Source organism: Cydia fagiglandana, chromosome 14 (assembly GCF_963556715.1).
Source record: "Cydia fagiglandana chromosome 14, ilCydFagi1.1, whole genome shotgun sequence".
NCBI lineage: Eukaryota > Metazoa > Arthropoda > Insecta > Lepidoptera > Tortricidae > Cydia > Cydia fagiglandana.
In genome coordinates, this window is record NC_085945.1 from 15,427,783 (window position 1) to 15,444,848 (window position 17,066).

The 17,066-nt window shown below is 41.6% G+C and overlaps 1 protein-coding gene across 1 annotated transcript in view; it reads right to left on the reverse strand.

Annotated features, from left to right (window-relative positions):
• Positions 1-1,114: 1,114 nt before the first annotated feature.
• Positions 1,115-17,066, reverse strand: part of LOC134670947 (E3 ubiquitin-protein ligase goliath-like) — a 146,576-nt gene continuing 130,624 nt past the window's right edge. The window contains 5 exon segments of the mRNA XM_063528781.1: positions 1,115-1,265; positions 3,441-3,547; positions 7,061-7,156; positions 7,721-7,817; positions 8,276-8,358. Coding sequence (XP_063384851.1) covers positions 1,202-1,265; positions 3,441-3,547; positions 7,061-7,156; positions 7,721-7,817; positions 8,276-8,358 — 447 coding nt within the window. The 3' untranslated portion in view covers positions 1,115-1,201.

The following is a 17,066-nucleotide window of genomic DNA, read 5'->3' on the forward strand; positions in this document are numbered from 1 at the left end:
AAAAGAACCATCAAGCATAGCAAATAAAAAGCTTTAAATTTATGATGCATTGTATACCTTATTCCATCTCCGTAAGGTTCAAAACTCAAAGTAAAAGCGTGTACTAAATAAAAGTAGGTACTTATCGGCCTTCTGCAACTTAACTACTAGGTACATTACTAGCTAGAACATAGTTGTAAAAGCATTTGTCCCACTCTAAATAACTTTGTAGGAAAGAGATGATAACTGCGACTTATCTAGGCTAATTCAGGTATAGGGGATATGGGGAAAACAGTTACTTCTACATCAAAGGTAAAAATAGGTTACAGGACCCAGAATTGCGTAGAGATGCCTTTTCAGGAGCCTGGTGGGGAAACTTTAGACAATATTTTGGACTATCTACAACCAATAATCGCTGCCAACTTATTTTGGTCTAGCTCTAGGCATCTCCACGCATATGTGAGAATAGGGCTCAATATAGGAAACCTATACTCTGTATCTTTAGATACTTAAAAAAAAGTAAACAAATAATGTGTTAATTTTCGGGTAAATCTAACATTTATTAACCAACCAAATACAAACACACCTGGATCTGTCACTGAACGACCTGACTTCAACCTACATTATTTGATCATGTAATGTTTTCATTTACCCTCAACTTTTATTGTTTACTATTTTTTAAATAGGTACCTAAAGATACAGACTGAGTCCGTCGACTAGGCGGCGTGGTATAACTAGCTTACGACAAAATATCACTTGTCCACCGAACATCACTGGAAGTACCATGAGTATTTTATTCTAAGGTTATATTATGAACACATCACTGACTCACTTCACTCAAACAAATGTCTCCGGGGCGCTGTGATTACTCTGTCTCTTTTATTTAATATAGACAGAGGAAGACAGCTATAGTACGGTCTTATGGCTTTTATAGTCCATTCTTTTGCACAGCATTACATTTTACGGGTTCAATCTTGATTTTCAATGTCTTTTTCGCATTGTTTTTTTAAGTTTTGAGGGGTTATTTGGCTGCAATTAAACTGTTAGAACAGTTATGCCATATTTTCCTGTTGCTATTTCGTTCCAACAGCCAGTTTTCAATGAACAGACTATAAAACGTCAGAGACAGCGCACTTGACGGTCAACACTGACGGCAACGCACGGAGGGCTCTAGCCGTCCCTGTTACACCTGCGTGACGCGGCCGTACAGCCGCGTGCCGTCTCAGTCTTGCGCGGCCGAGGTGTCGGCGCGCGGCGCGGTGCAGTCTGGTGACGATGTGTGAGATCTGAAAATAATGGTAGCGGTTTTTACTAAAAATTTATTACAGATGCAAGGAAAATAAAAGAAACAAGTTAATTTTGGTTTAAAAGCGGTATAGAAGCTTTTGACAGCCTCTATATAAGTGTTATTCAGCGATCCAATGTGTGGGCACACACTTATACAGCTATTACATTACTGTTATTCAGTCGTAAGCGGCGTGGGCACTGCCCACTTTGCGCCCAAACCTTCTGTATAACGTCTGTAATAGCGCTTATACAGGGTTTACCCTTGAATTGCCGACAGACATTTCATCGAATGTTATTTCGAAGACAACGTTTCAAGTATTTTCATTTCATCGACAAGTCATTGCGTCGAAGAATTGATACTAGTAAATTAAAATCTAGGACTTTTAATTGGCACTCGAGTTATTTCGTATATAGTTTATATCGTGGTATTTCTTTACGGGTTTTCTTATTTCATTTTGGATTGCATTTAATACAATTTATTACGCATAAAATTATTTCAAAATGTAATATTTGACTTTGATAGCCGTGCGTTTGTGTGTGGGGTCGCAGTTCTAACCTAACCTAAACCTACTTTGAAAGACGTTCGTTTCTGTGTGGGGTCGCAGTTCTAACCTAACCTAAACCTACTTTGATAGCCGTTCGTGTCTGTGTGGAGTCGCAGTTTTAACCTAACCTAAACCTACTTTAAAAGCCGTTCGTTTTTGTGTGGGGTCGCAGTTCTAACCTAACATAAACCTACTTTGAAAGCCGTTCGTTTTTGTGTGGGGTCGCAGTTCTAACCTAACATAAACCTACTTTGAAAGCCGTTCGTTTCTGTGTGGGCTCGCAGTTCTAACCTAACCTAAACCTACTTTGAAAGACGTTCGTTTCTGTGTGGTGTCGCAGTTCTAACCTAACCTAAACCTACTTTGATAGCCGTTCGTGTCTGTGTGGAGTCGCAGTTTTAACCTAACCTAAACCTACTTTAAAGCCGTTCGTTTTTGTGTGGGGTCGCAGTTCTAACCTAACATAAACCTACTTTGAAAGCCGTTCGTTTTTGTGTGGGGTCGCAGTTCTAACCTAACATAAACCTACTTTGAAAGCCGTTCGTTTCTGTGTGGGCTCGCAGTTCTAACCTAACCTAAACCCACTTTGAAGCCGTTCGTTTCTGTGTGGGGTCGCAGTTCTAACCTAACCTAAACCCACTTTGAAAGCCGTTCGTTTCTGTGTGGGGTCGCAGTTCTAACCTAACCTAAACCTACTTTTAAAGCCGTTCGTTTCTGTGTGGGGTCGCAGTTCTAACCTAACATAAACCTACTTTGAAAGCCGTTCGTTTCTGTGTGGGCTCAGTTCTAACCTAACTTAAACCCACTTTGAAGCCGTTCGTTTCTGTGTGGGGTCGCAGTTCTAACCTAACCTAAACCCACTTTGAAAGCCGTTCGTTTCTGTGTGGGGTCGCAGTTCTAACCTAACCTAAACCTACTTTTAAAGCCGTTCGTTTCTGTGTGGGGTTGCAGTTCTAACCTAACCTAAACCGACTTAGATAGCCGTTCGTTTCTGTGTGGGGTCGCAGTTCTAACCTAACCTAAACCTAAAATTGTTACACCAGAAAAATGTATAAATGAGTAGTACGACATATAAAAATGTATTAAAGCAATACGTCGAACAAATGAATTGCAATGTTTAGTAGTTGTGCCAATTAAAATAATTTGAAACGAATCAGCGATCAAGTAATATTCGTTGAATAGTATTTCTACGCAGTAAGAAAAATTGAAATAAATAGTATATGAAACAAAATAACGCGAAACAATATTACTAGTACTAACCTTTCGATGAATCGTTGTCGATGAAATAATATTCGATGAAAAGTTTGTCGGCAAAACAAGGGTACACCCTTATACAGACGATATACAGCTACCTTATTCAAATCAAATCAAATATCATTAATTAGCTTTCAGTTGTGTCGCATGTTCCGGTGTAGGATTTAAGATTCCCACGGAACCGCCGAAACACCACACCCTTCGACCAGAAGTTCGCGCTCGCGATGGTTTCCAGCAGCGGCGGCGGCACGCTTAGAGCACGGCATTACGGCTTATTCAGCTTACAGTACGGCATGCTCTATCTATTATTCAAACAATATTCGGCTACTTTTGTGTTACTTGGGATAATAATGACGTGTCGTGTAGAAATGTTACCTGTCGGCGGCGTCGCGGCGCGGCAGCGACGGCGCCAGCTCGTCGGGCGAGGAGGCGCGCGACGAGCGCGAGCTGCCCGCCTCCGAGTACGAGTTGTCGCTCGTCAGCTGAAACAACAACATACGTTTTACTCACTGCTATTAATGAGGGTTTCCGCGATCGAGTTTTTCACTAGATGACAGCACCGTGGCGAGAGGTCTAGCTGTCATAATTTACCAATCATTTAACGATGATTTTTTTATTGGTGGATTTTGACAGCAGAAAAAGAGCTCGCGTCACGGTGCTGCCAACTAGTGAAAATCTCGATCGCGGACACCCTCATTCAAATCGTTGTATGCAACCAGTGGCGGATTTGCGCTAAGGCCCAGTAGTCCCGGGTCTAGGGCGGCAAGAGATAAGAGGCTGCAGTCTATAGATGAGTGCTGAGAAAAGGACAGCTAGACAGCAATAATCTTGCATCGAAGCACACAGAAATAAAATCATGACTAAAGATGCGCATTAAGTACCCGATGCTACTCGTATCCAAATAAAGGTGGATCACAGAATAAATAATAGTACAAACGTACAGAAAGGAAACTTCCTACAAAACCGATGTTAGACAGCGGTTCAGTGTCGAATCATGCTGTCCCTTTCTAATATATGACAGTATCCCTTTCAGCTATTTAGGGTTGTCAAAAGCCATTATCTTATCTGTGGTCGTGCACGCAAAGGGACGTCAAGTTGTGTCAACCATAATTGCTGAAGAGGAGTTTGGATGGATGCGTTTTTTAGGGTTCCGTACCTCAAAAGGAAAAAACGTAACCCTTATAGAATCACTCGTGCGTCTGTCTGTCTGTCCGTCTGTCACAACCTATTTTCTCCGAAACTACTGGACCAATTAAGTTGAAATTTGGCACACATATGTAAGTTTGTGACCCAAAGACGGACATGTAACGTAAACAAATGAATTTTAAACATGGTGGCCACTTTTGGGGGGTAAATGAGAAAATTAAAAAATAAAGTTTTCAAACTATATCATGTTACATATCAAATGAAAGAGCTCAGTGTGAGAATCTCAAGTATATATATTTTTTTAATTTTAGAATGAATATTTTAGAAGTAATTCAAGAAAATAGGCAAAAACAGCAGCAGACTTTGCCAAGGCTTTTGACAAAATATGTCACAATACACTTTTACTCAAGCTTTGGCACCTTGGAATACACGGAGACCTATTCCGCTGGATTAAATCATATATAGAGAATCGGAGCCAATGTGTTGTTCTAGCAGGTTACGCCTCTCAATGGAAGTCCATTAGTTCCGGGGTACCACAGGGATCTCATTTAGGCCCTTTACTGTTTACGCTTTTTATTAATGACATAGATAAATATATTAAAAATTCGAAAGTGCTGCTCTACGCAGACGATACAAAAATTTATAAGATAATTCATTCTATTGAAGATTATTATTTACTCCAAGATGACTTAAAAAATCTAGAGACATTTTGTACCCAAAATAAGTTATTTTTAAACTTGAATAAATGTTATGTTATAAGGTTTTCTAAGAAAAAAAATAATCTTAATTATAATTTCACATTAGGCAACAATCGTCTGAGTAGAGTAACACAAATTCGCGATCTTGGAGTTATTATGGACTCAAAACTATCGTTTATACCTCATCTAGACTCGGTTATAAAAAAGGCGTACAAACAACTAGGTTTCATTTTACGATTAGGAAAGCCATTTAAAAATAGTGTCACTTACAAAATCCTTTTTAACAGTTTTGTCCGCAGCCACCTCGAATTTGCCTGCGCAGTTTGGAAACCCTACCATAATGTTCATAGTGATAGAGTGGAGCGAGTACAAAAGAAGTTTGTTAGAACCCTCGATTTTAGAACTGGTCATACTCACCTTAACTATAATGAATCTCTGACACATCATAAACTCCAAACTCTTGCTAGTCGACGAGACTGTGTAGACTCTGTCCTACTTTTCAAAATATTGAATAATGTGTTAGATGTCCCCTCACTACTACATCAAATACATTTGAGAGTTCCTCATAGACGTCAGCGCCAATGTCAGAAGAAAAAAATGTTTTCCATTCTCTATAGTAGAACATGCTATGTAAAAAATGTATTTATGAGACGTGTTTGTAAACTTTTTAACGAAAATGAAAAACTTTATAGTTTAGATTTGTTTAACTGTTCTAGCGGAAGCAGTTATAAAGTTGACCCAAAAATTTTTTATTAAGCTATGAGCGTCATCACATATGTTCCTTGAGTAATTCTAAGCATTTCAAGCCTGGGAGCCAATAAGAAATGTGTGTCTACTCGGATTTGTAATGGATTCAAACTTTCAACCCCTTTTTAACCCTGTTAGGGGATGAATTTTACAAAACGCTGAAATTACTTTTCCTGTCTTTTAATAATATCCCCAAATACAAAGATTCAAGTCCCGCGTTCGAAATTTTTTTTGATATCCATACAAACTTTCAACTCCTTTTTCACCACCTTAGGGGATGAATTTTCAAAAACGCTGAAATTAGTTTTCTTGTATTTTAATAATATATCGTTTTACGAAGTTTCAAATTCCTAGCTTAAAATAAAACTTGAACCCCATACAAACTTTCATCCCCTTTTTAACCCCCTTAGGGGTTGAATTTCTCAAAATCGCTTCTTATCTCTTGTACACTTTATAAATGTAATCTAGTGTGCAAATTTCAACTTTCTATCTTTTGTAGTTTCGGCTCCGCGTAGCAAAAATCTCCAACCAAATTTTTCACCTTTTTACGTTTTTCTTGTAAAATTACTATGAAATTGAAAAAACAAATATCAGCAATGAATTCTACGTCTTTGGTTTATACGAAAATGATACCAAACTTGCCCTAGTACCCACCAGGATCAGAGTAGATTTTTTTTAAAGATGACGGATGGCGGCCGTCTTTGTACCCCACCCTCCCCCCCACTTCACGCTAGAAATGCTTAGAATTACTCAAATATCAGATGTGATGAAGCTCATAGCTTAATAAAATTTTTTTGGGTCATGTATGGCAGCGTTACATAACTGACTCCAGTATTCCATAAATTCACTAAAACGTGCTTTTCGGTAATTAATTAAGTATGTAATTTTTCATTACTTATGTCTCTTTCCGGTAATTTAATCAATACCCATTAATTTCACTCCGACTCTCGTGAGTATACCTATACGTTCAAACTAATCTAGTACCTTATGTTTATGTTACTTTATTTTACAGACTGCAATTTTTATATATAATAAGGAAACTCCAGGTCTTAATTTAAGAAATATTTTTGTAAACCTATTTGTAAACGACTGTTTGTTTCTTCTTAAATAAATAAATAAAAAAATTACCATCCCCTCCCCCTTTATCTCCGAAACTACTAATCTAAAATTTTGAAAAAAATACATAAAATAGATCTTTACCTATAGATGACAGGAAAACCTATTAGAAATATGTAGTCAAGCGTGAGTCGGACTTTGTTTTTGATCCGACCCCTACGGGTTTTTTAAAGGCAATTCACTCACGTTTCACATATAAAAAATACATTGTCAAAAATTGAGTAATGTACGGAACCCTTGGAACGCGAGTCCGACTCGCACTTGACCGGTTTTATTAGGCGTACTCACCAGTGTGAGCGGGTGGCGGTTCCGCGCGGGGCTGATGGCGCGGCTGCGAGCCTCCTCCACTTCCAGCTGCAGGATGCTCTCCTGGCTTCCCGTGAACTACGGAAAAAAGGTTAAAGGTTTATTCCTTTACTTAGACGACCGGTGTGGCCTAGTGGGTAGTGACCCTGCCTGTGAAGCCGATGGTCCTGGGTTCGAATCCCAGTAAGGGCATTTATTTGTGTGATGTCACAGATATTTGTTCCCGAGTCATGGTTGCTTTCTATATATGTAAGTTAAGTATTTATATATTATATATATCGTCGTCCGAGTACCCACAGCACAAGCCTTCTTGAGCTTACTGTGTGACTTAGTCAATCACACAGTACGGCCCACGTTACCTCCGTTAACTACTTTGTGGCCCTTGGCTGCTAAAAGGTTGCCAACCGCTGCTTTAGATTATAAATTATGGAGATGACCCATCGAGATTGAAAAATGCTACCGGCCCGGCCACGACTTTGCGCGACCAGCGGCGACGGCAGCAACTATAGGTTATAGAACATGGTCATAGAACGAAAGGTCCGATCGCTGTGTCTCGCTCCAACCTATGTTGGCCCCCGCCGCCGCCAGTCGCGCAATGTCGTGGTCGAGCCGTATAGGTTAGGAGTCATATAGATAACTTACCACGAAGCCGTAATACTTGAGTATGTCCATCTTGCACATCGGGCACGTTCTGTGCTCTAAGAGCCAGGGATCAATGCAGTTCTTGTGGAAATCGTGTCTGGAACACACACACGATCATTAGTAACGCGGGCAAATCAAACAGAATATAAGAATGTGCATGTGTGGCCTGGCGGAGTACCTAGAATGAATGTATTTCCTTGTTATTGGAGACTGACAGACAATTCTTTTTTAATCTCATATTACAAAGCAAATATTCTATGTTTTGCATCGGAAAAAATTCAAAACTGACAACCGATTTGATTATCACACTTTCCGCCTAGAATAATGGATTTTTATGTGTCTCTGACAAATATTTATACCTATGTATGCGTTTCTGAAAATGTCGGTAAACCATCCTTTGTCTCTAGCTCTCTAGTTAGAAATCAAATTCATTATTATTTCATAAGACAATTTATTTAGTGCCTAAATCTTGGTAACTCTCACATTAACTAGGTACCTGTCACACCTTATATTAATACGTAGGTAGGTATGTTTTGTAATTTGTATCTAACTCACCTACAAGGCAGAGATCTGAGCGTCTCGGACACTTTGTAAGGCTCTATACAGATGGCACAACACTCGCCGTCGCCCTGGACTTCCTGAAAAGATCAAGCCCTGCTTAATATTACAGTCATTAAAAAATGTATTTACCTACCTAGTAGGTACTTAATAACTCGAGGATAGATGGGGGAAGAACCCACCCATCCTCGAATCGTGAGGTGATATTTGGGTCGACCGACTCGACTCCGTCCTGTAAAGGTGGAGGTTCGAGCCGCGACAGAGACAAGCGACCGAGAAAGAAGACCGCGACCGTCACTTGACGGTAGGCAACATATAAGCGACAGTACGCGAGGAGACAGAGACCTCTCGCGTCTCTGTCGCCTGTCTCTGTCTCGCCGCGAACTGTCGCTTATATGTTGCCTATGGCTTGTCTCTGTCGCGACAGAGACAGAAGACCGCGACCGGAGACCGGCGCGACCGTCACTTGACGGTAGGCAACATATAAGCGACAGTTCGCGAGCGAGACAGGGACAGGCGACAGAGACGCGAGAGTCTCTGTCTCCTCGCGAACTGTCGCTTATATGTTGCCTACCGTACCTTAAGTCATCCTAAGGCACTTGTCGCGAATAGGTCATAATAAATTTAAGTATAAAACGTGTAAATAAATAACGTCGATTTCTGCCTTTTACTATTTTTGTGTGTTTATTTTTTATAATTAATTATTGTACTAACTTGGCTATTTTTTACGTTTTATTATGTCACGTGTTAGATAATAAGTCTTTATTGTTCCCCAATTAAATATATCCTCTTTTTCCCTAATTTTGTAAACTGATTATATTTACTGTACTGTGATTGGCTCAATAAAGAAAATACTTACTCTGCACGTAACACCCACGCCTTGAGTAGGCGTGGCCTAGAGTACCTACGGTGGGGGTGGGCTGAGCGCGCCTATATATACGCGCCCACCCTGGGAGCTCATTCATTCTCATCTACAAGCATCAACAGAGGCACCAGCCTCCCAACACTCTCCAAGTTTTCTTTTAAACCTACAAATGTGTTTTCATTAAACACCCTACATATTCCCGGTAATGGTGCGGTAATCCGGAGGTAACCAGCAGCCAGCGAGCCAGCCAGCGTGTTCCAGCCTGCGTGAACGTGTCCTGACTTCGGAATCTGCGAGCCCCACAGTAACTACGCTCGACATTATGGTCCTTCGTTGCCGAATGAAGAAAGAAACACGTACGCGCTGAATTTTAAGTAGAGCTTTACTTGATTCAGAGGAAAAAAGAAAAACGAACGCGCTGAGCCCCCGAAGTTCGCTTCGGCTCAGACCTTACCTACCTACCTCTCCATAACCCACCATTACCGGCTTGCCGGCGGACCGTGCAGTGTTGTAGGTTTTCCTCCACTCACGCGTCCTGGCAACTTTAGTTGCATGTGTCACATGGTGATACCATCACGCTGCTTTCGAACGCTCTAGGCACTGCACTTAGCCATTGCGGGAGATTCAGTGCACCGAGGGATCCACGCTTAGGGGCACTGGCGTTGCGTTCTGTAGCGTCAGAGCATAGGCGTTAGGCAGGTAAATTTGTATATAGTTAGGGACCCCCCGCGTGTGTCAAGTGTTGTGTTTTGTGCGTAAAAATCAAGAAAGAAGAAGATGTCACAAAGCGGAAGATCACTTCGCTCACGCAAACGGGACCAGCCTGTCCCCACGCCCACGCCCTCGTCCGGCAAAACTACGTCCGGCGAGACCCATACGTGGAGCAAAGGCACCAGCGACAACCGGAAAACTAGTGGTGAGAGAGATAATGAGTCGGTACACTCAGAAGAGCGTCATGATGAAACAGTGGTAGTTCGCAGTAGGTCGAATACTTTAGTGCCGCCCGTTGTTGCGCCGCCGCCGCGAGCGCCGTCTGTTCGCGAATCAGTTAGGTCTGTCCGCGAATCGGCAAATAGGGACCGCGATAGTGAATTAACCGTGCTTTTAGCCGAGCTCGAGGTTCGTAAAGCCGCTCTACTCGTAGCCAAGGCAGAGTCCGATACCGCCAAAACGAAGCTGCAGATTGCCCAAGCTAAGGCGCAGTCTGACGGCGGCAGTATCGCGACCGAGGCCGAGGTACGAACTAGAAGTTGGGTAGAACAAGCGAGGCTACAGCGCGAAATCGCGAGTGAAAACGTAAAAATCCCGCCGCCGAAAGAGACCGCGCCGCGCGCCGCGACCGATAGGGTTAGCAAGCCGCCACCGCGATTTTTAGAGGTGCCGCAAGGTACCTACGCGCCAATGTATCACAAGCCGCCAGAGTTACCCACATTCGGTGGCGATATAACCGAATGGATATCGTTTAGGGCGGAGTTCGAGGACACGTCGCCCATGTTTAGTGCCGTTAACAATGTCAGTAGAATTAGGCGCGCACTTAAAGGCGAGGCCCGGACGGCCGTAAAATCGATCATGTACACAGTTCAGGATCCATACGAAATTATGGAAGCGCTAGAACGGCAATTCGGCGACCCCGAAGAAATTGTACTTACGGAACTGCATAATATCAAACGCATGCCGCGTTTGTCCGAAGACAATGGTAATATCTCTTCTTTCGCCGCGCATATCGCAAACGCCGTCGCCACTATAAAATCGTTGCGTCAGGAAAAATATTTGCACGCGCCTGAACTAGTGAACAAAATAGTGGACAAATTAAATTTGATAGTGCGTTACGAATGGGCCAAATATAGGCAGACTAATTCGGAAACTCCCGGCCTAGCCGCTTTATCTGAGTTTCTCAATGACATTAGTACTGCAGCCAAACGCGTAAACCGCAGACCGACTAATAGATCGCGAGCTGTAGTGAACACGGCATCTTTTGAGCACGAGCCTAGGCGGTCGAGCAACGCTCCCTCTAGATCTCGCGCCCCCGCGTTCTCCCGCGACTGTAGTACGGACTCGGAGTCAGATTTCCACGAAAATTACCCACGCGAAACGGAGAGTAGATCGCGTAGTAAACATACTGTCGCGCAAGTCAAGCCACGCGAAAATAACAATAAAAAAAAACCCGCGTCAACCGGAGCTAGATCCAATCAGGAATCGTCCATCTCTGTCCCGCCGCGCAATACGTGCCCCATTTGTAATGAGGATCACGTGGTTAGCACGTGCGCACAGTTTACGGCGGCAACGATTTCCGAAAGATGGGAACTAGCGAAGGGCGCGCGGCTGTGTTTTAGGTGTTTAGGATCCGCGCCTCATCAGCCGAATACATGCAAATACGTAGCATGCGGTGTAGGCGAATGCGAAGCAGGTCATCATAAACTGCTGCACGGATTACACACGGCCTCTCCTGCAACTAAGATTAGCTGGGCACGAGCCGTAAACACAATTAGCTTCGCGTCAAACAAGCCCGCGGTATCTAGCGTAGATAGAAATGGCGACACGTCTTTCGCCGGGGGGAGCGAAAGCTCTCTAAACCCGCCCAAAGACGTGCCCACCGCGCAGATATTGCCCACAACGTGGCCCGCGTCGACGTTTGACCGAGGCAAACCTGCTCAAGTTGAAGCAACCTCCCGGTGGGCTGTAGAACCCGAACATGAAAGCGACCATAAGCCGCGGTCGGCAATAATTCAAACGCTCGCGCCCGTCGCCGACAACGCCGCGATACGTCATAGACGACGACACGTGTCAAAATCCGTACGCTCAAATACGAAAACTAAAAGTAAATTCGAGTACCTACCTAAGGTAAACAGTTTTTCCGAATTCACGCATTTAGTTAGGGCCACGGCTAGAGTTCTGGTTGCCACCGAGGTAAATAACGCCAAGTTGCCATATGAGAAAACAGATACAGAAATGATCAAGGGGAATTTGATTTTAGCTGAGATATCGCTAATCAAACGGAGCCAATATGAAGCCTATCCAGAAGAGATAAAGTCCCTGGAAGCTGGGCATGCGCTACCGAGAAAATCTCCGCTGCACAGAATGGCAGTTAAACTTGACGAATACGGAGTTATCGTGACAGACGGCGGAAGCAAGCAAGTACCCGTCCTACGCGCTAAAGAAGACTTCACCAAGCTGCTAATTCATCATTTTCGCGCTCTGTACAACGGCAACCACTCGACAGTGATAAGCGAGTTAAAACAAAAATATCACATAGTCGGATTGCGCGGTAGTATTCGTTATCGATCACATAAGCGCCAATGGTGTCGAACCTGTCGCGGGGCCAACCTCAAGGTTCCCGTGGTCGACTTACCATTAGAAAGGCCTCGAACGAATCCACTACCATCTACTAGACCAGCGGTGGAACAAAAATGGGTTTTGATAACATTAAAGTTTTTTCTTTTTTGATATGTTATTGTAAGCATGTTAAATAACATTCATGTAAAAAGTTAGAAAATTTTAGGTGGAGCGTTCGGCCATATTTAAATTTTCAATTTTTGCTAAATAACTATCTAAATATAAAATTAAAGTTACAAAAAACTTTAACATATTCAATAACACTTTAATTTATTCACAATATTCGGTTTTTAGAAATCTGGAACAGCTGCTTTCTGGTGAACGTAAAAACAGGAATTATTATGTAAATACAGAATTCGAGTAGCTGATATTGCAAAATTACGATATTATCTATCAACTTAGTATACATGTAAAAAGTTAGAAATGTAGACAATGTGCTTGTCTAGATATTGATTTCTCGTTAAGCAGTATAGCCAATATTGAATTAAAGTTTGTAGAGTTAATATTACACGGTCATAATAAAGATCTTACTTCTCACACAAAAGATTAGAAATATAAAATCACGGCGACACTAAATACTGATACGTAAGTATGCATTCCGAGCTTATATTAAGCTACATTTCAAACGCGCGGCGTTTGCGCGCGCCGCACTGTGCGCCGTGGCAGGAGGCAGCGATCGACGGTCGCGGGCTAGCGGTTAGCGCGGTGCCCTTAAAAATACGCAAAGCGTTTATAAAATTATTATCAATGGTAAATAGTTATTTTACACAGTACACTAATGGAAACTTACCTTCCCTTATTTATTTCTATATGTACTAGGGATTGCCCGCGGTTTCGTTTACGTAGAATTCGTTATCGTGTTAAGTATAGAAATAATAGATACATTTGAAAATTATTTTAGGTGCATTGTCATACAGATAACTACCCTTGTTAAAGTATTCTTCAAATTCAATACACAGGTGTCATGTCAATATAATTTTGCGTAATTTGGCGCTTTTAGGTTATAAATGACTAGCGACATATATTTTTTAAGAGCGATCTCCGATAATATTTACTTAATCATAAAATCAATTTCAAACTAACGTTATTCAATATTTATCATTTTAAAGTCAATATTACCAACCAACTGATCCAATTTACCTACGGTAACAACTCAAAATTTGCATCAAATTAAATGCCACTTTTCTTATCCGTTTCGAACAATCAAGAGGGCCTTTACGAGCAGATGTGGTGAAAATTTTATTTAACCTACGTTCCTTGAAACCTTCACTACGCTCAAGGTTTAACTTTACGAACCACTCGCTACGCTCGTGGTTCAATTTTAGAATGTTTGAATTTGTTAATGTGCTTCCTGCCTCGCACAGCCAAACTGTGGAACGAACTGTCCGATACGACCTTCAAACCTTCAAAGACCCCCATCTTAAAGGTCGGCAACGCGCTTGCAACCCTTCTGGTGTTGCGGGTGTCCATGGGCGGCGGTAATCGCTAACCACCAGGTGATCCGTCTGCTCGTTTGCCTCCTATTTAATAAAAAAAAATGTTTCGCTTGTTTGGGTATTAATATTAGCACGAGCGGTTAATCAACAACTTTTCCCCTTGTAAAACAAATAAATAAGGTAGGTGAGGTGCAGGCATATGAGGCCCGGCGGGTAACAAGGCCCAGCATTCAAAAATAGCAGTTGCTCCCTATTATTCCCAATTATTCTGAATTTGTACTTGTTGCTAAGAAGGCCCACTGTCAGTGCAGGTAAAAAGGTCTAGTCCCGGGCCTTATTGAACGTATGAGATGAAATATTAGATTAAAATATTTTAAGATAATTTTCAATATTTTTAATCTCTTATTAATAAGGTCGATTTGAAGAAACTTCTATGAAATTATGACTTATAAATAATACTTGCACTGCGTGGGCTGTCAAAATTGCTGCAGACTTTTCTTGGTCTAACTCTAATAATTTTTCACTTGCTTTATTGACCTAAAGACGTTTTAAAGAATCAAAAAGTCTAATAACATTGAGGCACTTATACTTTTTAAAGGCAGTAACTAATTACAAGTGACTTTTTTTTGTTAATACATAGGTAGGTATTTACGATCATCATCATATATTTAAGAGTATGACTCTTGTCGGTGGAGCAATTTCCATGTTTGGCGGTCCTCCACCTTCTCTTTGACAGCCCGATACGACACGACGTTGATCTTTTTAACCGACTTCCAAATCTCAAAGAAGGAGGTTATCAATTCGGTTGTATGTTTTTATTTTTTATTTTTTTTTTATGTTTGTTACTTCATATCTCCGTCATTACTAGACCGATTTTGAAAATTCTTTTTTTGATTGAATGTATATGCATACAGATTGGTCCCGTTTTTATCAAAACCCAGTTCTGATGATGGGATCCATGAGGAATCGAGGGAACTCCTCAAATCTTAAAGGCATACATATAGTGATTTTTGGGTTTTTATCAACAAATCAAGCATATACATCCAAAAAAGTGACATTTGATGAAGTGGAACTGCTGATGATGATCAGAACGGAACTCTTCAACGACGCATAGTTCACGGTTGGCGATTTGTCCTCTTCGTTACGTTTGTTAAGCAAGTTAAGTTTTTAAGCCACATTTTTGTCAAGCTCGAGTTCTGATGATGGGATCCATGAGGAATCAAGGGAACTCCTCAAATCTTAAAGGCATGCGTATAGAGATTTTTGCATTTACATCAGAAAATCAAGCATTTTCATTAAAAACTGTTGCATTTGATGAAGTGGAACTGCTGATGATGATCAGAACAGAACTCTTCAACGACGCATAGTTCACGTTTGTCGATTTTTCCTTTTCGTTATGTTTGTTAAACAAGTTAAGTTTTTAAGCCACATTTTTGTCAAGCTCGAGTTCTGATGATGGGATCCATAAGGAATCGAGGGAACTCCTCAAATATTAATGGCATACGTATAGATTTTTTTGTATTTTCATCATAAAAACAAGCATTTACATTAAAAACTGTCGCATTTGATGAAGTGGAACTGCTGATGATGACCAGAACAGAACTCTTCAACGACGCATGGTACACGTTTGGTGATTACGAATTTCGGTTTTGACTTGGACTGGGACCCGGACTCGGGCTCATACCCGGATCCGGTTCGGACCCGGACCTTGACCCGGAAAACCACTATGATACCTTAACTAAATAAATCACTAAATAAAGTATGATGATGCCAATCTTACTAGCCCTTCTCGCTTAAACCCCCGTACACCGCACCGCATGCGCCATTAAGTGGGTTAGGTTAGGTTTGAACTGCGATCCTCACAGAACCGAACTGCTATCTGAGAAGTGGGTTAGGTTAGGCTAGAACTACGACCCTTATGGCTCCTCTACACGATGGGCCAACGCCGACCACTCCAAGGGACGCATTTATGCGTTAGAGGGAGCAAGTGATATTGCTATCTCATTCTACCGCATGGCTGCGTCCCTTGGAGTGGCTGGCGTTGGCCCATCCTGTAGAGGAGCCATTACAGAAGCGAAATGCTAGTAGAAAAGTGGGTGGTTTTACCTCCTTTTCTACGTAGTGTACCAACTACAATAATCTTTCACCGGCCCCCATGGAAGTCGGTTTTTTTTCTTAAAAATTATCCTTTATTTGATCCATGTACGCTCTCCTTGGTCTTCCCCTCTTCCTGTTTGCTTCAACTTTCCCTTCTATGATATTTTTGATAAATTCGTCGTGTCGTATCAGGTGCCCAAGCATCCTTCCTCTTCTATTGTCTATAGTTCTTAACAAACTCCTCTCTCCTACTACATAGGCCACACTGAATGTTTTGCACTACTGGCCACTGGTAAACATTTAAATTATGAATTGTATATTTAAAAAAAATACAGGCTTTTGATTATGGAATGTGACAAATGTTGGCGACAAATCGATCGTCTTTTGTTTTTAATGGCTTGTCAAAGTAAGGCAGTGCGTTGAACGTGGCTTTAACGCGAAAATATTTTTAGAGCTATGATTTTGTTATGATTTTAAAAGTTCGCTTACTCCGCAAGAGTGTAGTGCTTGCCTTCAAAATGCTTTTGGGATTGAAGCACCACATCTGAGCATCGTGAGGCGTTGGTATGGTGAATTTAGTAGAGACAGTATTATTCTAGATAATGATTTTCGTGAAGGTCGACCGTCCACGGCGTCATTCAAGGAAACGTGGCTACTGTGAGACGACTCATTGAAGAAAACCCACGAATCACCTATGACGAAATTTGAGGACAATTAGGGATAGGTATGAGACAAATACAAAAGATTTTACAAGAATATTTAAAAGTCGGGAAGCCTTGTTGTCTTTGGATTCCTCACGAATTAACTTCAGTCAAAAAACAGGTACTTTTTGACTGGTGCCGAGAAATGCTGCGTAAGTATAAGCAAGGAAGTTCAAATCCTGTATATAACATCGTTAGAGGAGATGAAACCTGGATTTACTGCTACGATCCGGAAAAAAGGCATTAGTCCAGTCAATGGGTCTTTCGAAGGTGACAGGAGGCCCATAGAAGTTCAACAAGCCAAAAGCGTTGCCAAACATTTTGATCGTCTGTTTTTTTTAAACGCGACATTTTTG